Source organism: Chiroxiphia lanceolata, chromosome 2 (assembly GCF_009829145.1).
Source record: "Chiroxiphia lanceolata isolate bChiLan1 chromosome 2, bChiLan1.pri, whole genome shotgun sequence".
NCBI lineage: Eukaryota > Metazoa > Chordata > Aves > Passeriformes > Pipridae > Chiroxiphia > Chiroxiphia lanceolata.
The window spans coordinates 110656301-110677888 of NC_045638.1; the positions used below are offsets into that span (position 1 = coordinate 110656301).

Consider the following 21588-nt stretch of genomic DNA (forward strand, 5'->3'; position numbering starts at 1 on the left):
ATTTACTGGAGAGGATGCCAAGTAAAACTACGTACAGAATTCAAGATTTTACCATTACTCTAAATGAAATAATCAGTAAACACAGAGGATGTTCAGTTTCAAAAATATTCGCTAATACATACATATCTTTGAGGAATAATTCCTGAGAAAGAGATATAAAATACTACTTGAGGATAAAAACCACTGATCCACATTTTCAGTGACTAAAGAACAATATCAGAACACGCCACAGAAAGCTTATCACTGTACACTTCATGCCCTCCAGCCTGTGTTTCCTTGGAGGTTTTTCTGGTTTGATGTATTTTTCTTTATTTTGATATATTTTTCTTTCTTATGTGAGATGTTATTTATTGCTTCTGTTATTTATTGTTTCACAGTCTTCAACTTCTTGACTTCTACTGTTTAAATGTTTTCATTTCTGCTTTTTCTTTCACCTACTGAATTATATTCTATAATATAAGAGTCACTTTTACATTTTACCTCCTTCCATTCGCAGCTACCTCCGATTTGTGTGTAAGGCAATATAATCAATACAGTATGTGCAGTAGGTACATTTTTTTTACAAAGACACATTAGATTTCCTCAAACAAAGTACTTAAAATTGATTTACCTATATAACAGAAAATTTATTCTGTTAAGAGTTTTTTTATAACATTAACTTTTGGAGCAATCTGTTCCCATTCTGTAGACTTGGAAGACAGTGCTATACTTAAAAGCAATTAAAAATGCAGCTACTTAGCATATTCACAGCTACAGAGGGGATATCCATCGCTGCTGCTTCAGAGCATAAACCAAGCCCAAGCTGACAGAATTAAAAACACTTGTCAGATTTTCCAGGACAGAAGAGACCATTATGAACACATTTTCTGACCCCCAAGCTCAAAAGTTCTACTTGAGAGGAAGGATTCCCTTTGCAACACAACCAAGCTTAACATGAAAGCCAAAATGAGGAAGAATCCACTGCAGTTCATTACAAGACGTCATAATAGTTTGCAACCCTCAAAAATGTGCGTTCTCTTCCTTTCCTGAACGTGTTAAGTTTCAATAACTAGAATTTGCTATGTCTGTCCTTGCCACAATGCAGCATCCCTGTATCAGAAATCTTTTTACACAGGTAGTTGTGGATGTGATATCCTCAGGCAGAGTGAGATCCAAGTCTCTAATGTCAAAATCTCTCATCTGAAGAACCTGGCACTGGTCACTGCCAGACAGCATAATTGCAGGAGATGAATCACCATTACCACCATCCATGAATTACCAACCATTAGAGCTGGTTTCCCGTTAATTACAGGAGGTAATGCTGCTTTGCAGTTACGCAACTTCACTACAGGTAATCACACTCCCTGTCTGAAATGCTGGGAGATGCTGTGAGCCAAAAGCAGCTAGAGATGGTGGTAGTGGAAAAGACTCATTTCATTCCTCACCAGTAACACAAACTGGGTTAAAATAAAAGGAATCTAAGGTCTGTTTAAAGCAAAATGTGCAACAATCAGCTCTTCAAGATATATTTCCCCAACAATGTTCCCATGGAACTCTTGAGATTTTCTTTAAAGTGCACTGAGTCTGTCCAACCTCCCAGGAACTTCCATTTAACCTAACATTTTGCAATTTCTTTTAGGGTGTGAAGTTAACTTTTTTATGCACACACCCTAACCAGAACACCAGCTATCCAGTTTTTATACAGAATGGCTCTCCAAGGGAAGTTCTGAATGTGCCAAAGTAGACTGACTTTGCTGCAAGTACTGTAGCAATGTTTTATTTCTTGCTTCCCATCACATCCCAACCAGAAGGAAAATCCTGTGTCATTTCAGTACTTCTCCTTCTCTATTCAATCAACAAGGAAGTACAGAACAACCTCAAAATGACCTTATCTGCCCTTTTCAGATGCCGAAACATGTCAGTTCAATGTGACTTTTGGTAGCACTGAACTTCTCAGGGATTCCTTCGGCCTACAGCTTGCTACAACTATCCAGAGGGGACCAAAAAAGGATGCAAAAAGGGACCAAAAGCATAATCATGACACAGAGGAGAAACTCTATTAAGTCTAAATGCACTGGAAATAAAAAGCAAACAAACCTGTACACTTTCTCAGGTATTAGAAGCATATACTCTGTAAAGAAGATTCCTTAGCAAGGTAGAAACATATCTAACCTGGTCGACTGTACGTCGTGAGGTTGCTATCACTGTTTCCATTGCCAGAGGTGCAGCAGTTGATGGAGCAGTCATTGTGATTGTTCCCTGTGTTAGGCCAAGTATCTGCTAGCCATGGCTGAGTGGCTGGTTCACTGATGTTTAGGAGTCCTGGCCTTTAAAAACAAAGCTTGGTCATTTCAAAAATTAAACAAAAGCATTTCCACATTGCAGTTACACTCTTCTCAAAAGGTGAGATATTACAAAATAACATCACGTGTCTAAAGGCTTGAGCATTGGAAAACGCAGCTTGAATCAATTATTTAACAGTTTCTAGTCTCTTATATAACCTAGTCCTTGCTAAAACACTAAAGTGAACAACCAAGGACAACATCTGTTCATTCTGCTGAACGACACATGTATATTGGTGCGTAACCTTTAACTGTCACTTTGGTCTTAAATTCTTTTAAAATCCTTTTTCTTAGAAGATTGCATTTTTGTTTTTCTGCCCCTTCACCCTTTCTTTAAGAAAGGCAAGGGAATTGGCAAGTCAAACAAACAAAAAATTCACACATGGAAGCAAGATGGATATGGATAAATAAGAGCCAAATTTGGCTGTGAGTAGTCCCAATTCTTGGTGACTTATGGAGCCAAGTTCTCTTCACCATTACACAGTATTACTGTAGTGGATCAAAGGGAACAGGAGGTAACAGAAACCTCTGTGGTTGGGAGCATTTGGATCTCACTAACCATACCGAGTGGGTGATACACCCTTGCTAATGAGGAAGCCACTCTCTCAATCTTTATGTGAGTGGAACAGCAGCAGCTCTTAAGAAAGTTTAAAGTAACTGGAAATACTTAACAGCTTAAAAAAATCCAGATATGAATGCTGCTTACTGCCTGCATTTGGAATAAAGCATACTCCTGCCATCAGCAGAAAGAAACAGTATTTCTTGTTTTCCAAGTTGCTGAATTTCTCTAGTGAGTGTTGCATATTTCTGATGAATGTTCTGTAGAATGTTTGGTGCCTCTGAAGTTTTCACACTAAAAATGCAGTGGATGTTATAGTCCCACATAAATAGCATCCGGATACGATTTAAAATTGCCTTTGATAACTAAGGTGCTTTTAAAAATAGACAATTTTACCCACTGTCATATCTATCTATATATATATATAGATATATATAAATAACACAGTATCTTTCTCACAGGATTTAATGGGTAACTTTTCACTTAAAATAGTGCAGAAACTATCTTCCATAATATTAAATGCGATGACCTTCAAAAATAAAATATGCTAATCCTCTTAAACAGCAAGTCGAGAACGTAAACTGTATGCAGTTAGTTGTGGGGGATAGAGTCTGTCAGTGCTGCAGGCTTAAGTCATAGTCTTAGAATGACATTTAAAAGTTCTATACATATGTGTATATATATTTTTCTGTACTGCATATGTCATCTGACAATTTAACATAGGAGGTGATGAGGCTTGACTTGCTGTCAGGCTTACAAACCAGCCAGTGCACATACAGTAAAGGTATTTTTTTAAAAAATCTGAAATAAACATAGGGCTCTGTAGGCCTGTGAGCAGGCCAGCTGATTTGAAATATCCTGCTTTTTTCCCTGCCATTCTGCTCTTACAATGAAACCACACCTCAAGGCTTTCAGAGGAGACAAAGCATTCCAGAATGTTTCAGCGCTTTAAAAGTCCCACGTACTAGATTTTTGGATAGAGAGTTAAAGATCCTTTGTTTCTAAAATTTACTTTGCATTCACACCTGCTGTCCTGTAAGAAATTTGGGGTGAGGTGTATAAGTAGATGAGGATTCTACCAAATGGAGCCATTTAGGTGGGACTGTAGGCAAGAGATGCTTGCGTTACAGCTCCATAGCCTGGTGATGATTTGAGAGTAAAATTTCCAAAGATCTTTAACCTTGGCAACAAATTCCTGGAATCCCTGAACTGCTGTACTGGGTCTGAGAAACAGTGGACCAAGCAAGTGGCTGTGTGGATGCCTAGATGCTGGCTGGAGTCAATCCACCACAATTACCATTACTCAAATCCTGTCTAGAAAAGGGATTGCTACAGAAATGGGTATTTTTTCAGCATCACAGAAGTGGGGATTATGTTGAAATATATCACTGTGACATTTTGAATTCTGAAAAATGCTTTAACGTGCTCACGTAATCGCACTTGGCAAAAATGCTAAACCTTTCCAAAAAACTGCATATATAAAGTAAGGAAGTCAAAACCTTAGGTTTGGAAATCAGAAGAAGGTTTCATGTGCAAAAAATAACTTTTTTTTTTTTTTTTTTACATTGCAGAAGTATGTTTCATATTCTACAAAATAAGATACATCCTACACGCTGTAAATGCTATAAATGCAAATGTACAAACCCAGAATAGATGTCAGCACCTTGAATCAACTACACTGCTAGATTATGGCAGTGCTGTTGAAAACTAGGACAGTAAAATTGATGCTGCTTCTCTAGCCCTACCAAAATGACTGTATATGATGTAGACACTTCTGGGTTCAGTTTTGTCCTATGAGTCTACATGACTGTGCTTTGTCTAGCTTGTGCTATGGGAAGAGCAAGAAAGCCCAGTGGCACAAAGAACACAAAGGCTGTGTATCTCTTTGAACAACCTTGTCAGGGAAAGAGAGGGTTCATCTCTGTTCTCTCTTATTTTCTCACTATCCTGGAGTGAAGGCAGCAGCCCAGTGACTTACAGATTTGTCCATTAAAAAATCACAGGGTAACTGTTCTAGAGGTTTCCTTTCATGCATTTATGGCCACAACAAAGCAGCAGCATCCAGTGCTGGACAAGAAATATCTGCAACTGCCCTTACCATGTGAGGTTCAGCTGCAGCAGGAGCTGAGTAGCCTCACCTCTGCACAGCGTTCAGTTAGACTGGAAATGTTTTATTTTATGACTAATCTTCACAATTACCAATTTTTTTGCACGATCTTGCAAATTAGGAACCACAAGATGCCACTTGTGAAACAGGAATTGATACAGGAATTTGCTGCCCAGCTGGTCTCCAAGATTTTAGTATTTATTTCAGCATCCCGCCAAATCTTTAACTGAGATGCTTATAAAAAGGCATGTTTGAATGTGACCTAGAAAAAAAAATGGTGTGCTACTAAAGCCCCACTGCTTTGACCTGCCTTTTTCTAAAACCTTTATTTTTTTTCCTGGAGAAAACTCCACCTGTACGCAGGGAATATAAATTACTGTTTTGTTCACTGCCATTCATTAAGTAATAACGTAAAACCAGCGAACGTATTTTAGTTAAATCTTCAATCTGGAATGGGCCAGGTTCTCAGAGTGGGGGGCTGTAAATTTGAAACCTACCTTTTTCCCTCTCCTTCAGTGCCCTGTCTCTTGTAAGCAATGCTTTAACTATTTTGCATTCAAAGAAAGATTTTCTCTTAAAATGTCACTTTATAAGCCGTTTATGTCTTCAGCAATTTTTTCCAATAAATGTTTTCTTTCTTTGCAGTATTTGTGAATCAGCTATATTTCTTAATCTTCATAAATGCCATGACTTAATTACTTTTACTCCCTTAATCAGGTGGTAAGCCAGGTCTTCATTTCAAAGTTAAAGTGCTCCCTCTGCTGCTCATTTTTTGAGATGCAGTTTTTACAGGCTAACAAAGCTTAAAGTATTTCGACTAATTTTTTGGAAGTCAACCTAAAAATTCAAACCATCTACCCTCCTTCTAAACAGAAAAACAGATGGCTACGATGCATAAATTAATACAATGAACTAAAACATATCTTTGCAAGAGATTATTCTGCTATCACTTACAAGGCCATTGTACTTCTGGCATCCTTAAATTTAGATGCACATGATTTATACCTTTAAGAATAAAGGACATAATTACCTGCCTCCACTGCTTACGGCCTCTCCTCCTCTTTGATACGTTACTGAAATAATTAAAGATAAAAAAAGGAAATAATTTTAAAATCATAAGACTCCTGAAATAGCAGCATTACATTTGCCTTTGTTTCATTTTACCTAAGACAATAAATGTGCATTGTTTATACATTAATTCTGAGTCTCATTTTGCAAGCTATTGCTTCAAACCAAAGTTTATACGTAATATTTGTGATCCTTGCTAACTGCTAGTCTTAGCCCCAACAGGGTTTTATATTTCAGTTCTGTTCTGAAAAACACACGCACACACACCAATGTATTGCTTAAGAAAGCAGGAAGCCATACATCAGGTTGAACTTATCCTTAACATAACTCTGCTGACTTCAGTGGAGTTACTCTGTGGAAGAATTTAGGTCATATATTTATTTCATGAATGGCTAGACGTTAAAGCTTTGCCCTACCTTATTATTCTGGCATGATTAAAGAGGTATCATGATTCCATAACAGACCTTACTTCCAGTGTAAACAATGGCTCATTACAGCTGAAGCTACTGCAAAAATACATTCACTTTCTGAATGTTATTGCCCTACACTCAGGGAACAAGCACACTCTAAAAGTCCACAGAAGCTCCGCATTTTATAACATTTTACAGAGGGATTTATAAACAAAACTTTCTAATCTAACAATTTAAATGTGTGAATCTTGCTAAAAAAAAAAAACATCTGGCAGAAAGAATATTTTGTAAATCAGAAGGAATGATGTTGCTGGCGTTTCAGAAACATTCTGCATCAACAAAGTGGATGTCCACATGCAGTTGTTTGCTGGCAGAGATTGCATATCCTTCATAGGAAGCATGGTGTTTGAAAAGTTCATTTTTAGGATGCAAACATCCAAGAAGAAACAGTGCTATAAATTCTGCAGGTTTGCACTGGATTTGGCAAAGGGTTAAGGAGATTTCCTCTCTGCAAATGCTGATGGATTCTACACTTTCCAACTAGGAATGTGTTGAAAACAAGCAGCCAAATTCTGATGTTTAGTAGAACTCCAAACTGGGAGTCTGCAAGAGAGAGATAAATGCTGGCAGCAATCACAGTAACAGGATTAAAATGTAGGATGCATTCCTATAGGTAAGTCTTTTACTACAGTTAATGCTAAAGAGGAGGGTCTGGTTCCATTTAAAGTCAAAGGAACAAATGACTGAGATTGTGGATTGAAAAAAACAATTTTTTTTCCTTTTAATGTTGTACGTGTTTTATGTTTATCCCAATCTCTTCTTTAAAAATCTCAAGGCTATTTATTTTGGAGCTCTGACATATCTTAAGGAGCCCAGATATTTTTTTTAATGTTAAGGATTCAACTCAGAAAATACATGTTAGCTAACCTGCCAACCACAGTAGTGTGCTACAACTGAGGCTGCAATATAAGCTCTCTGTTAAGCCAATTAAGTAACAGCAAAATAATAACAGTTTGAATTAGTCTGGACCATGGATCTCAAAGGCCTTCAGAAATACTAACGGCCACTCTGACTCATGCTGAACAGGAAGCAACTCCACTGAAAATAAAGAGTACAAGTTCTGAAACTAGGTACTATCCAGATTGATTAAAAGCCCGTGGATAAGAATCTAACCCAGAACAATTTGCTCTGTGGGGATGAGCACAGACAGACATGAGTTTGCTTCGTCTGCAGTTCAACTTGAAGGACGTAACTCAGCTGCTGCACAGAGGCCAAATTAGTCCAGTGCTGATTATGAGCTAATATGCCCTGCCAACCTGAGTGTGCAGAGGAGGGGGTGGGAGGTTTTTACCCTGCCTGGATATCCATGTCCTACAAGTCTCACAGACCTCTTGTGAAAATAAAGGATTTAGAACACTGGAGGAAGAAACAACCTGTTTGTCCACTCAGGCTGCAGCTACAAGGAATGCAGTATACCAGTGGGTACTGAATGTGTTGAATTGTATCTCCTGCAGAGGATGAGCTGCTCAGCTGCCAGACTGTGGGACCCACTGAAGGTCAGCTCTACAGAACAGAAAGGCTCTCATGGATTTTGGTGGGCTGTGGTTTGATTTGGATCATATTTGCACACTTCCAAATAAAAGGAAATAGAAGATGATTTTAAACGTGCACTGAATTTTAAATGCACCTCTGTTTAAGCAGAACAGGATAACTATTTTAAAATTTCATAGCACAAATATGGTTTAAGGCAGCAGGCAAAAAATCTAATAGCTATAACACTTTGATTTTCTGTATCTTCTAAAGTAGACAACTCCTAGGTCACTGGATTAACGCAGATTCAGAGGAAAGAAAAGGAGCAAATGTGTCACCAACTATAATCCCACTGAATCCCTTTCAAGTCAGCATCTGGGTTCTGCTAAGTCATTCCTCCTCCATCAAAACCATCTTTTTCATCTCTAGTTGCTGGAGGCCACACTACTCCACTGCAATACACACGAAGACAGCCCAGGCTGTACAAGCTGACATGCTACAAAATGGCATGCTGGCAGGAAATGGTAATGCTACAAAATGGTACATACAAACAGAAAAAACTGTCAGCCACGAAGCAAATACACGCTACTTAGAGAACAAATAATGATAGCTGTCATTAATGGAATTGTTTAAAGAAACCCTTCAGAACAGCTGGGCTGGTTGGTTATGTCAGAAAAAGAGAAACAGTACCACAAACACATGCTTAAGTAACAAAGAAGGGGGGAAAAGTGCAAATATATACCTGTTGGTGTGAAGGTAAAAGACGGGACTGAAAAATCAAAACAAAATACAAACTGGTTATTAAGCTGAAGAGAGAAAGGGAAACATACCACATTAGTATAAACCTAGCAGACAGCTGAACACAAAACAAATGTATATAACTAACCCAGTAGTTCAGTCACATTGATATAAAAATAAAATTAAAATTGCAATTCAGAAAGAAGCTTGTCTCTGCAGGTACTATTCTGAAAAGAAAAAGAAAAGTTTGATATTCTATTGTGCTCCTGGGGAGACCTGATTGTGGTTTAGCCTTTCAAATCCCTCTCAGTTTGGTATTTTAAGGTTTTTTTTCTGAAAATCCTAGCACAAACAAAACCCCCACACTGTTAATCATTTTAGAATGCAGAATGACAAATTCCTTAACAAAGCCTTATCAAGGTCCTATTGAATCTTATCTGCAGTTCACTAAGTAAATGCTCATTACGCTGAACTAATAGGCACACTTAAGTATTCAGTAAGGAAATAATAATCATAAAAAGGAACAAAGAGAACTACTGTTTTACTGTCTCTGAATCAAGAATGGCACCAACTCTCCCTGTAATAAAGGCACTAAAATCTATTGCAGCAATTAATTTTTGTTTTCATAGATGAGACCCTCACACAGAGTATTTCTTTCTTTCATAAATAATCACAAAAAAAAAAAAGAGTAGAATATCTCCCTAGATGTAACACCTTTCTACCTTTCAACCCTTGGCTTTAAGAGGGAAAGGTTAACGACGGAACAATGACATTGCTTGACAATCTTCTCTCTCATAGCTACTATAAATCCTCTTTGGATCAATAGAGTCTCTAATCCAAATACAGAGCACCAGCATTTGCTCTTCCTATTAGCACATGCTCCCCCTCCTGTTGACAAGACAGTATAGTTTCCCTACCACTGATGCCCTTTTCGATCTAATGACAGCAATGAGAAAGGTAAGAAAAACAAGAAAATATTCACTAAAATAGCCTTGAGACAGAATTCGATTGGCAAACCTGGTACAGAAAGAAAAGGTTCTGGCTAAGTGAATGACTTCTTAATGTAATTTCTGTAACTCTGATGGTTGGGGTGAGCGCAGAGTGTCTTGTTGTTATAATCTAGGATATGCTGTAGATTTCCCCCTTTTACCAAGCCAATTTATTTCCAGTAATATGACACTAAGCAAAGAAAGGAAAACCTTGGAGCATTTGCCCATTTCAGGCTGCATTTATAGCAAAGTTCTTTATCTTGGGAATTCCATTGTATTTTCTTTGGGCTAGGCATTTTCACATGGTCAAGTTTAATTTAGCTACATTCAAAAATAAAGAACCATAGTAACAAGCTTTCATTAAAATAGAAGGTGCATTTAAATCCCAGCTATTCAAAAGAGAATCAAGATATCAAAATTAATTTTCAATCACCAGGACACAAAAAAAAATCTCAAACTACTACCCTGTTACTCTTCTGTGAGCTAAGTACTAAACCTAGTTTAGTTTCTTAAGGAACTCGGGAACAGATGAACAGAGGTTCAACTATAAGAAATTTTTATCGTTACCACACGAAAGAACAACTTATTTCTTAGAGCTTCTATTAATAAACTCTTCTGAGTGTGTAAGACTGCTAGTACAATATGTATGTGTGGGAGTAGTGAAGTATTTTAACAGCTGTCAGGCCTGAAGCTAAATATAAAAATAAATAAAGAAATGCAAGACTGAAGAAAGTTTGGGCTTGCAGTTGTGACTTGATGCCCTGCAGAGTGGCAAACTACTTTACAATCTATATTTCACTAAAGAGTGCTTTTTTTCTTGAAGAATACTTGATATTGGAGATACAGACCCTACTTTTCTGTACAGTTTCATTTAAATCCCCACCAAATTACACAAAAGACATTTATACAGCTACTGGGAAAAAAAAAAAAGGTGTTTTGAACAATAGCTGATGTCACTGAAGCAACCATTTTTAAGGACAAATTGTATGCCTCTTGCTTAATCATAGGTACTGCTGAAAGCACAGTGATGTTAGTTTGATAGAACTGTAGAAAGGCAGTATGGCAGCATGCTATTAGTAAAACAAAACAGCACAGGCCAATGCAGCAGAATGTGGGAGTCTGTCCTAGCTAAGAAATCCCAGCAGAACACAATCAAAGGTGGAACTCCTTCCCGATTCCAGTGGTTACAACTCCACTACAAGCACTGTGCCTGAAGTCTATGGTGAGCATTGATACTTAATTAGCAGGGAGGACATCTCAACTCTGCAACACTCCAGAATTATTTCCATCTTTCCACTCACTCATGTGCTATTTTTAGCACTGCTTCTTTTACATAGCAACACAAAGTTACTGTTTAAAAACATTTGTGTTAGATTTGCCTATTTTTCTTGCCCGTCACGCATTCACTCTTGAAGGGACTAAAGAATGGAATCTCATGACACCTTTCATACATTAAGATGTGTCCACATTTTAAGCCTAGGTCTATCTTTTCATTGCTAAGTATCAAATATTTTCCTGTTATTCCTCCAAAAGCAGGATCTCCCATTTTCTGATTCATTCCAAATTTTATAGCTCTCGCTCTAGGAGTGCCTACGAGGTACTGCTTTGAGATGTAATGAGCTGCAGCCCATTGAATTCAACTTCAACTTTGGGGCTTAATCAAAAGATTACTGAATCAGGAGGAATCCAGTTTTTATTCCAGAAGATCTTACAGGTAGAGATTCTAGCTTTGTTTGTCAGAGAGTACACTGTAAAGCACTGCGAGTCCACTGACAATGTGATATAAAAGGTGTCAATAACATGAAATAACACGAAAATGGAGGATGCTTCAAGCTGGCCCCACTGCTGCCGTTCTAACCAAATGCAGATGCAGGATGTGACAGCCCCAGAATTCAGTCCCGGCGAAGGGTCTCACAACAGCATTTATGAAAAGAGCCTTGGAAAGCAGACTTGACTGCTGTGCCTCTGCAAACAGCCCCTTCACCACATTGCCCCAGAGCAGAAGGAAATCCAAGTACCCACACCAAAAGCGTTGCTGTGATGTACACCACTGTTAGAGTTCTCAGCAGCAAGCAAAGGGCTGAACAGGAGGGTCAAGGAACTACCATCCACCTGGTTCCTTTCCAGATGGTACAGTGTCAGACACTAAGGGTATATTGGAAGCTCCCAGTCTTAAATCCATCTTTACACTTCTGCTCCCCTCTTTATGAAAAGCTAGTCTAGGTATTTTGCTAAAGACTTATGCCTTAAAGTCAGATTTCACACGTTATGTAAATATTGCTGCTTTCTGCATTGGCTCCTGATCCACACTTCCTGGAAACATTGAAGTAATCTGATAATTCCTGATTCGGGTCTTGGAAGAACAAGAGGGTGCTGACCAAGTAAATAGGCAGCAAACAGGCATTCAGCAGCCAGCAGACTGAAACACATAATACGGCACCTTTTCTGATACCAGCGTAAGTACTGGTGAGTCCATTCCGCTTCTTCCTGTGGCGATACAACCAGATGCTGAAGACCATAAGGATAATCCAACAGGCTGCACCAATTCCAGCAATAAAGGCAGGCTGCTTTACTACATCAGAAATCTGCTGGGCTAAGCTGACTTGATCTTCTGAAGACACAGGGTTTCCATGAGAATCTGAAACAGTGACACCCAAAATAGCCAATTAATCTGAATGAACAGCTGTAAAAGGCACCGTGAAAAGAACTAGCATAACTGTAGTCCAGTTTTTCAAGGTAGAATCCTTAAGATTGCTCTTCAAAATCTCTTTTTACAGGTCTAGATAGAAATGCTTTGTTTTCCATACAAGACAGGTACCTCCAACATCACTGACTTTTGTTTGTTTATGAAATCTGCTAAAATCAGGCTACCAGGCATCCAAATAGAAAATTAGGCTCATAAATTACAAACTTTTGGACTGCTATGTATTAAATTTTTTTTATTTTAGCAAAGAAACATCAGCTTCAGAAAATTATTCAGAAAATAAGCAAAGAACACAATAAGTAAAAGCTCAAGCTCGAATCATGAGTAGTAGGCTCTGTCCATAGGTAGAAATCAGCTCCTCAAACACCCACTGAAAATCACAGAATAACAAATTCAAACTACATTCATACAAGGTTGGTATTGATACATCTTAATCTAGCAGTTCCTGGCAGATTACTTAAATCTTGTATTACCACTTTACTGTACTCTTTGCAGTCTTGCAGTCTCTCGCTTTGACCTCAATTAAAAAAAGGCTGAATATTTAAAAGGATGTAAAAAAGCAAAAGTATAAAATAACTAATCCTGCTCTCTTAGACAAGGATGTAAAAGCTAAAGGATAACTAAAAAGTAAATTGGCAAAAATAGCCAAGCAGCCTCATTAGTACTGAACAGGCAGTGTTTTTCAAAATCAGTTTATCCTTAAATATCCCATGTCAAAATAAAGAACATGTATTTTTCCACACACTATGATTTTTTTTTTTTTTTTAAATAGAGACCACACCTGCAAGATTTGGTCTTTTCTGCTCTTGCTGTACAGAACTTTTGCAGGAACCTTTTAGGAACAGCAGTAAGAAGATCCAGTTAGTGACTAAGGCTTTCTAACCAAAGCGAAGCAACTAAAAGACAAAATACTGCTTTCCTGATGTGCTTTACCACTACAGTGAGTGCTTACTGGAAATTTCATTACTGCACAGGGTGAGGGCAAGAATTTGAAACCTTTACTCAGAGCGGATATTGCTTTACACATTCCACAGCTTAGTCTTTGAAATGCCCATTTTTACTCCTGTGTAAATCCAACAGATAGTTGTTTTTTACTATTGGTAGTGACATGAAATTCAGAATGAGAGATAAGTGTTTTATGGAGAAAGGTGCTGTTATTAATTCTATTAATGTGAACTATGTAAGAAATGAAAACCTATTTACTTAAAAACAAGACCTTTTCCCTAGGAAGTAAGCAGTGAATAGAATTTTTTTTACGATGACATCTTGCAATACTTCAAAATAAGCTGAAACAATATATAAGAAATTGAAATACAAACAAGAGATTGAATCACAGCAAATTATACAAATGACAAACCTCCTCTGGAAAATGATACCTTTTTGAATGGGAAATGGTTAAATTAATAAGCTTCTTCCAGTGAAGAATTCCACATTCCAGTCTTTGCAACATTAAAGTCATATATCTATTTTGCCGAGAAATCACCCCTGTCTCTGACTGCCACCTTATTGGAAATTTTATTTCATATTTCAGGTCCCTTTATCTTCTGTGATCCTAAGTGCACTGCCTAGCCTGAAAGTTCACCAGGCAGACTCATTCTTTTCTTACTAATACACCCTTTGTGTCTGCTGGGTTTATGGATTTCATGCCTATTTGTGCAAGGTTAAGATGGGTTGCTTCAGATTTTATGGAGACAGCCAAGTGAAGTTCCACACAAGTGGCCAGATGGGCTTAAATGTATAAAGTATACTGTGACCAATGAATTAAAGCTGTCACTCTCTATCTCATCTTTTGTCTCTCTGCAGCTGAGGCCATATTAAGATATGAAAACTTGCATCATCAGTCTCTTTTCAAAATGCATAATTTCTGCATTTTTAAACAGCTACACTACTTTCTACAATGAAATGGAATAGAGCAAAAGATTTATGGAGAATCTATGGTCCTGAATAAATTCGGAAGACTAATAAATATTTTTCTCTAATCCTTAAAATATATACATTTAAAACAATAAATCCAGGAGAAAAAAAATAATCACTAACTCAAAAAACAAATAAGAATGCTTTTTAAATATGTCAACCATTCAGCTATACAGAAAGACAGTACTTTTACATACAGAAACATTTTGCATTGCTCACTCAATGCCTGTCTGAAGACTATAAAATCCTGCAGAATCTCTTTGAACGTTTATTATTCTAATTTTTAATTAACATTAATTTCATGCTATTATTTGACTTGTCATTGCAAGCAAAATAATATACATACTTTTAAGAAACTAGGCTTATGGCACATTGTATATGGTTAGAGCTGTTCCATTAGTTGGTATTTATTCACACACATGGTGAAGAGAAAAATGTGTCTATATTCACACAGCATCAGACAGGAGATGGAAGGGATTTCAAGAGGTCCCATTTGACCCATGTCCTACTTCTCTTATAATTCAAAAATAGAAAGTAAGCTAAATATAAAGCAAAGGGAATGAAATCTAGTGAACTCCTTATCCCTAAAAATTTCCAGGAACTTTATCTTGGAAGCCTTTCTTTGAGAAGGACACCTTCCCTCTCCAAAACAGCCCGCAATCCTCAATGATCAGTCATGAAAAAAGCTCTTCAACAACAAAAAAAAACACATACTTTTTCTTCATCCCAGGAAATTTCTGGAAGCTTTGACTGAAATATAAATGGTTCATAATGAACATTCCTGTTGCTGCTTGCACTCCTCAGGGAGATGTGCCAAAATAATAAGTGAATATAAACATTCTACAGCAAAGTGCATCCTATTGCCAGAGCAGCAGCCACAGCATTTAATGTACTTGAAAATGCCTCAGAGTTGTTGGAGCAGGCTGATCCCACAACTCCCTAAAACCAGCATATTATCACAGTGACTCATGCCGCCTTCTACCCCAAGATAAGAGCATTCTTTTTAATCACAGATAATGTTGCTATGGCTATTGCTCATAAGCTACTCGATTTGACTGTCTTGAAGCTCCAAGTTTCAAACTTCAATGAAAACTAATTAGAATTTACACAGAGAAGAACTGGAACCTCTAATTCCCTAATGTTAAATATTCATATAAATAATAATACCATAAAAGCTATCGTTAAGTTCCTAAAGCATAAATTAAAGATTAATATACAATTAAGACTGGAATGCCAAAGATTCAAAAAAAGACTGGAAATTCCAGGTTCACAGGTGTGCAAAGAATCTTAACTTGCCCTTGCACATGTGCAACCTATAGAATGGTACTTTTCCATATGCGTGTCTCATTCAGTACACAAAATGTACAAACAGTAAGGAGAAATATCTAAGTGCTGTTAACATTGTTAATTCTCACAATTAAAAACTTGCAAAACACCTGGAACCTGTAACATATTGTCCAAGTGTCTTCTCAAATATATATCCATGATACAATATGAAAATTATTTGGTAAAATATTACCAACATAAGAATATGCTATTTTGTCTCCTTTCTAGTTATGTATGTTTCCAAAACTGGTAAAATATATTTTTGCACTTCTATCTTATAACATACAGTTGGAGGAGACAGCACCAAACTGGTTTGCTGAGATGGAAAAAAAAAAAGATTATTTTCTTCAAGTCATTTTCAGGCCACAAACAAAAATATCAACAAAAAAAGGGGTTGACAGAATGCCCTGCAGACATGCTAGCTAGTTCCCAAATCACATCTCCTAAATGGAACAATAAGAATAATAAAGATTCAATGAGACTTTCTTGTGTTTTGTACACTTGAGACATCCAATGGTTGAATATTACGCTCAACCTTTAATTGTGCAGCAATTGTGCAGACATCTAATAACAAATAGCTGCATACCATATATTCATACAAATTGTGTGTTTGAGAGTAACATTAACCACAGTTGTAGGGCTTCTCAGAGTTGGTACTGGAAACAAAGTGTGCTGCAATATGTTCCAATGTCACTACTTATTTGTCAACAAGCATAGGTAATATGCCAAGCTCCCATAGGTAGTAACCTATCACTTTGCAAAAGTTAGCCTAGAAGATCAGCAAAAAAATGTTGTGCCAGTTCTCATTTTTTTATATAAAGCATTTTTGTAAATGATGCCTTCAAGTTACATGTTGTGACAAGACAAAAAAGGTCTATTGAAATTCTATGATTTTGTTTCTCCACAGCACAGTATTATAAGCATAATATAGCAAGCTGTGTCTAGGTCTCAAAAAATAACAACTTTTTTTCCCTAACAACAAAGCTCTTGCAGTCTTTCTTTATGTAAAATAGCACATTTTCTTTTAAAACAAATTGTTTTCCGGTCCTTGGATTTCCACAGAAGGTTTTAAAAGGTCATTCAAAAGCCTAGAGGAAAATTCAGAAGCCTCGTGGTGGGGTGTGCTTTAAGAAGGCATATGATTTTTCAGTTGATCTCATGATTTTAAACACTGGAAGGTGATTTTATGAATAACAAGCAAGTCATATTGTTGTCTTGTCCCTGGTGGTATGGGAAGTCTGGGGTACCACAGCTCAGTGAGCTGCTTCATGTCAGCTGAGACATGGAAAATGAAAAAGCTTCGAGCTTACAATTTGTACCTGTCTTTGTAACAGGTTAAGTGTGTGCACAAGGTCATTTATCACAGCTCAGCTGATGCATGGGACTGTGATTGCACGCCTCAGCTCCCAGGGAATCCAATGTCTCCTGTCCTCCCCTCTTGCTCTCATTCTGGAAGGCAGCCTCCAAAAGGTGAAGCTTCCTCCTGTCACACATCTGGCTGAGACTCTGTCCAAGCACGTTTCATCTGTGGGGAGCACCCCACACAGCACACAGACTCAAACTGAGGTCACTGTACAAGACAGGAGGCTACACTGAGGACAAAACCCCCTTATTTGGATGCTCCAGAGCCAACCACAACCTAGTCTCACATTTTTGTAAGAAAAACACATTATGCGGAGAGAAATGTCAGACTTTAATGAAAAGTTCCTTAAAAAAAGTGAACCTCTAAATCACATAGTATATTGTTTCCACACATGGAATTCTTATTTTACTTTTTTTTTTTAAAAAAAGGAAAGATTGTACTAATTCAGATATCAGGAAAAGACTTCCTAAAGGAATAGTTGGGGTCAGTGCCAGAAATGTAGAAACCTGAAGCTGTTGGTGGCAAGTATGTAGTTCCTAGAGCATGTAGGTACAGGGAGTGAGGACAGCTTCAAACCTTCTAAAAGCAGCATCTCTAGTCCTCTTCCCTCCCCCTCCTTGGCCTCCCTTCCCTCTCTCTGGAACCATGTAATTTATTGCTGGTGAAAAGTGCCAATTGATGACATCAACAAATTAATTTCCTTTCTTCAGAAAGCTACCAGAAAACTCTAATGTTCCACCCCCACACTGGGAGCACTTCTAAAAACTAAGAATGCAACTCCTTGAGGGAGCTTGTTCCTTAAGGGAACTTGTATCACAGAGTAGAGTCGGATAAACTGCAGCCACTCTTCTACCTGGATGATTTTAGGTTGATCTGTGTTACCAAAGAATATTACTCCTTAAATTTAAGTACTAATTTTCAGCAGCCTTCTGCAGCACTGTCTAGGTATTTATTTGTGATGCTTCCCATGGCATGGATGTCCACAAGACTCCTGTCTCCAGATCTTCGCCATGAAACAACCAAATTATGGGATCTACTACAGCATATCTAGAACTGGCCCTGTCACTTCATTAATTAGAAGTAAGCAGTGAACACTATGAAAGCAAACTCCAACCACAAGAAAATACATGTATTCTACTAGACTTGCACATCTAAACACCTTTTGAGGTGTGTGGTTGCTTCTTGTTTTCTAACACAGCACCCAGTAAAAGCCAGGAATCCAGGAGCAGGCAAAAATCTTATCCTGACAGTCTCACTTGTTTCTTTTTCCACATACCAAAACCTCGAAGTGATTAAGCTCCATTACAAAATTCACCTTCATTTAGTATTTGCTTATCATCAGAGAAATGGGAAAAAAAAAAGCAGTTATGAAATCTTTAGCTTTGAACATTTGAGGTTATCCTCATAAGCCTCACTAATGCAGAATTTTCAGAACTTAAGCCTGGAAAGCTGACTGTAGGAAGCTGTGAATGGTAGCCGGCTGTAGGAAAGAGCAATCCAACAAATAACCATGGGGTTTTCCTGTACTAATTCCACATTAATGGAATATCATAGAAGCAGTGTGTAATTTTGTTGTAAAATCTCTATCGATGTAATTGGGAGTCATATGCCTGCATAATTTAACTAAGTTAAAGAGAGACTTCACTTTAATAGCCAAGGAAATGTACATATAATATTCCATATTAGTTGCTCTGCCTTGTTTTCACATGCTGTTAATTATCGATTTTTAAATACAAGTGAAATAAGAAGGAAGATCTACTAATGATACAGGGACAAAAAGCCCAAAGCAACATGCTGAGTTTGCTTTCACAACTATATACTGTAAGGATAAGGTATTTTGCTACAGGCATACTAGTAAAGCAGCATATGACTATAATTAAAGCTACTTTAAATAATCTTCAGGTAACCAACAGCAAAGACGCATTTCTCCCAGAAAGCTCCAGGAGCAACACCTCTGATGTGCATTTATGACAGAGATGTTTGGTGTTAATGAAATTAGAAGGTCAAGATTATTGTAAATCATCTGGGTACCTCCTTTTCCTGTGCTTAGGTTATTTACTAGCTCTCACACAGAGTTGATATTTATTGTGCCTAATTTTAGCATGCTTGGTTTTTTTTTTTTCAATAAAGATAAAATCTGATCAAGACAAATTACATCCCTAAACTAAAGTGACTCAAGACTTAGTGATTCATGCTCCCCTACATGTTTTATTACACCAGTCTTAAGGCTGAAAATTCACTTTGAAAAGTCAACAACCAAACTCCTGAACTGGGAGACTAAAAAAAATGTGTTTTTATAACCCCACCTTTAGAATGCAGTTCTAAGGGAAGTTTTAAACCAGAAATGCCAAATCCTGCTATCCCAAGGATCAAGTAACGCTATCTATTTCACTTGTCTTGAAAGTATTTCCGGTGCCATAAAAGACAAAAGCAAACAAACAGAAATCATGGAAACCAAGAGGTAGGATTACCAGCAAGCTTACCTAACTGGATAAACTGGGGATCGCTTTTCACTCCAGGTCCTGCCCCAGTACTCGCTGCCACTTCCACGCTGTATCGAATACCAGGAACTAGGGAGGGGATGACTACGGAAAAGGTGGTACCATCCACTGTCTTGTTTATATGGTATCGACTTTCATTGCCAAGACACCAAACCTGAGGGGAAGTAAGAGCATGGTATGTATAAATGTTCAACGTTCAGCACCGAAGGACAAGCAGAAGGAAAGATGACACATTCTCTTCTTCTGGATAAAGGAATTTACACTTTGTCACTACTTCAACATCTGCAGTCATGGATTGCTGTCCTAGGCACTCTACGAATAATGAAAAGGTACTTTTTGTTCCAAAGAGCAGATCCAACTACTACAATTATTTGATGCATTTGTCATAAATCACAGTTCAACTGGTGTTAATAAAACTAAAAGCATTAGTAGCACAGAACAAGAAAAGAAAGCCCCGTAGCCAAGAACTGTTCACATAAACAGCTAAGTAAGAGCATTCAGTTAAATGAATTTGCCATTCTCTTGCTCAGGAATTATTTGTCAAGCAAGGCTTTCATCACTCAAGTGCAGGAGCAAGTCTTTCATCACATGACATCACAAGAGAACTGATGCCATGCTGGGATCCAAATGGTATCTTTTTTTTTTTTTTAAAGATGGCAGCAAGAGGCAAAGACTGAGTGATTTTCTGTCTTCTAATTGAGAGACAACAGCATGACATCAGATCTCATTTTTTGAGATTTAGACCAGGATACAGGTCTACTGACCTCAAATCACAGCTTTGCAAATTATATCAGTGACATTAAATGATATGGGAGAAACAAGATGATATTTTTATCCTTGTGGGCCTGAACCACTGATGTGGCAAATGTTTTTTAAGATTATGGTTGAACAATTCAAAGTGAAGTAGCAGCCAATCTACATCTGCTAAAAAAAAGATGAAGCTGTGTTGATTTCGGTTCTGTCCCCTTTCCACAAATGTATTGCTCTACAAAGAACATCTATCCAGAAAGTTAAATTAGTTAAATTCAGTACTTTATCTGTAAAGAAGCAAACCTGGCTGAGAACAGCAGTACATCTGAGCCTGGGCTGATTGTACATAGGAGGGAAGATTTTGCTTTTGACATATGGAGCTCCTAAAAGATTTAGTACCCAGATAGCTGCTTTAAATCCCTCGTGCAATTCTGCTGCAGTGGAGACTGCCAGGTGAGTGAGCTACAGTTTCACATGTAAAACAATTGCCACAGCCCTTTCTGCCTGGACACTGGAAATTTTATCTCGCCTTCAGGATGCTGTAAGACCCTTTTTCCTTCTCTGAATGCCAAGGATTGAAACAAGGCTAGTGGGACACTGTGAGGATGTGAAATGTACTTTAAGTCCCTTTGAAATCGAATCCCAGCACAGGATATACATAAGTGCTGCTGCAGAGCAGATCAGAGCACACAAAGAGAATCTCCTGTTTGTATTCTGATACTATATAGAGACTTTTTCAGTCAGTACTTCTAGTAAAATTATAACTAATACTGTCCTTAAATCCTAGAGGATGGTCATGAAAATGCTCTTATGTAAAAAGGAACTCGATTAAGTGTCGAAGAAAACATTTAAATCTACATTTTGACTGCAGTAATTTTCACAGAAATTGTTACTGCCACCCTGTAAAATGGTGCATATGCAAACAATGGCAACAATTTATTATGTGCTTGTAACTATGAACTACTAAGTCAGAAAAAAAAAGTTCTGTTCTTAGGCACTCAAGTACATGAAGAAATGCATGATAAAAGAAACAGTAATGTTATGTTAAACATCAGGTTGTTCAGTACAATACTATATTGATTGTTTAGCTCAATAGGCAAGTGAAAATGAACTTTTAGAGTGCTACAAAACAAGGATGAATTCACATAAGTGAAGAAAGAATTAGTATAACAAGAGAATTTCTAACTTCATGGTAAGAAAGGAAAAAATGATTTCTGCTGTGAATTTGAATTTATGGCTTTTTGTTTGTGATACTGACACTTAATTAAAGATGGTATACTTCCTATATAGTTTATCCTTTAATTAAAG

The 21588-nt window shown here is 37.5% G+C and overlaps 1 protein-coding gene across 6 annotated transcripts in view; it reads right to left on the minus strand.

Moving 5' to 3' along the window:
• Positions 1 to 21588, minus strand: part of ROBO1 (roundabout guidance receptor 1) — a 711169-nt gene that overhangs the window by 24124 nt on the left and 665457 nt on the right. For 5 of the 6 annotated variants that reach the window (XM_032679893.1, XM_032679895.1, XM_032679892.1 and 2 more), the window contains 5 exons: positions 19513 to 19684; positions 12163 to 12360; positions 8738 to 8764; positions 6018 to 6060; positions 2152 to 2306 (listed from right to left, as the gene is read on the minus strand). In XM_032679893.1, coding sequence (XP_032535784.1) covers positions 2152 to 2306; positions 6018 to 6060; positions 8738 to 8764; positions 12163 to 12360; positions 19513 to 19684 — 595 coding nt within the window. The remainder of the gene's footprint in view (positions 1 to 2151; positions 2307 to 6017; positions 6061 to 8737; positions 8765 to 12162; positions 12361 to 19512; positions 19685 to 21588) is intronic. The other variant, XM_032679894.1, reaches the window with a different exon arrangement.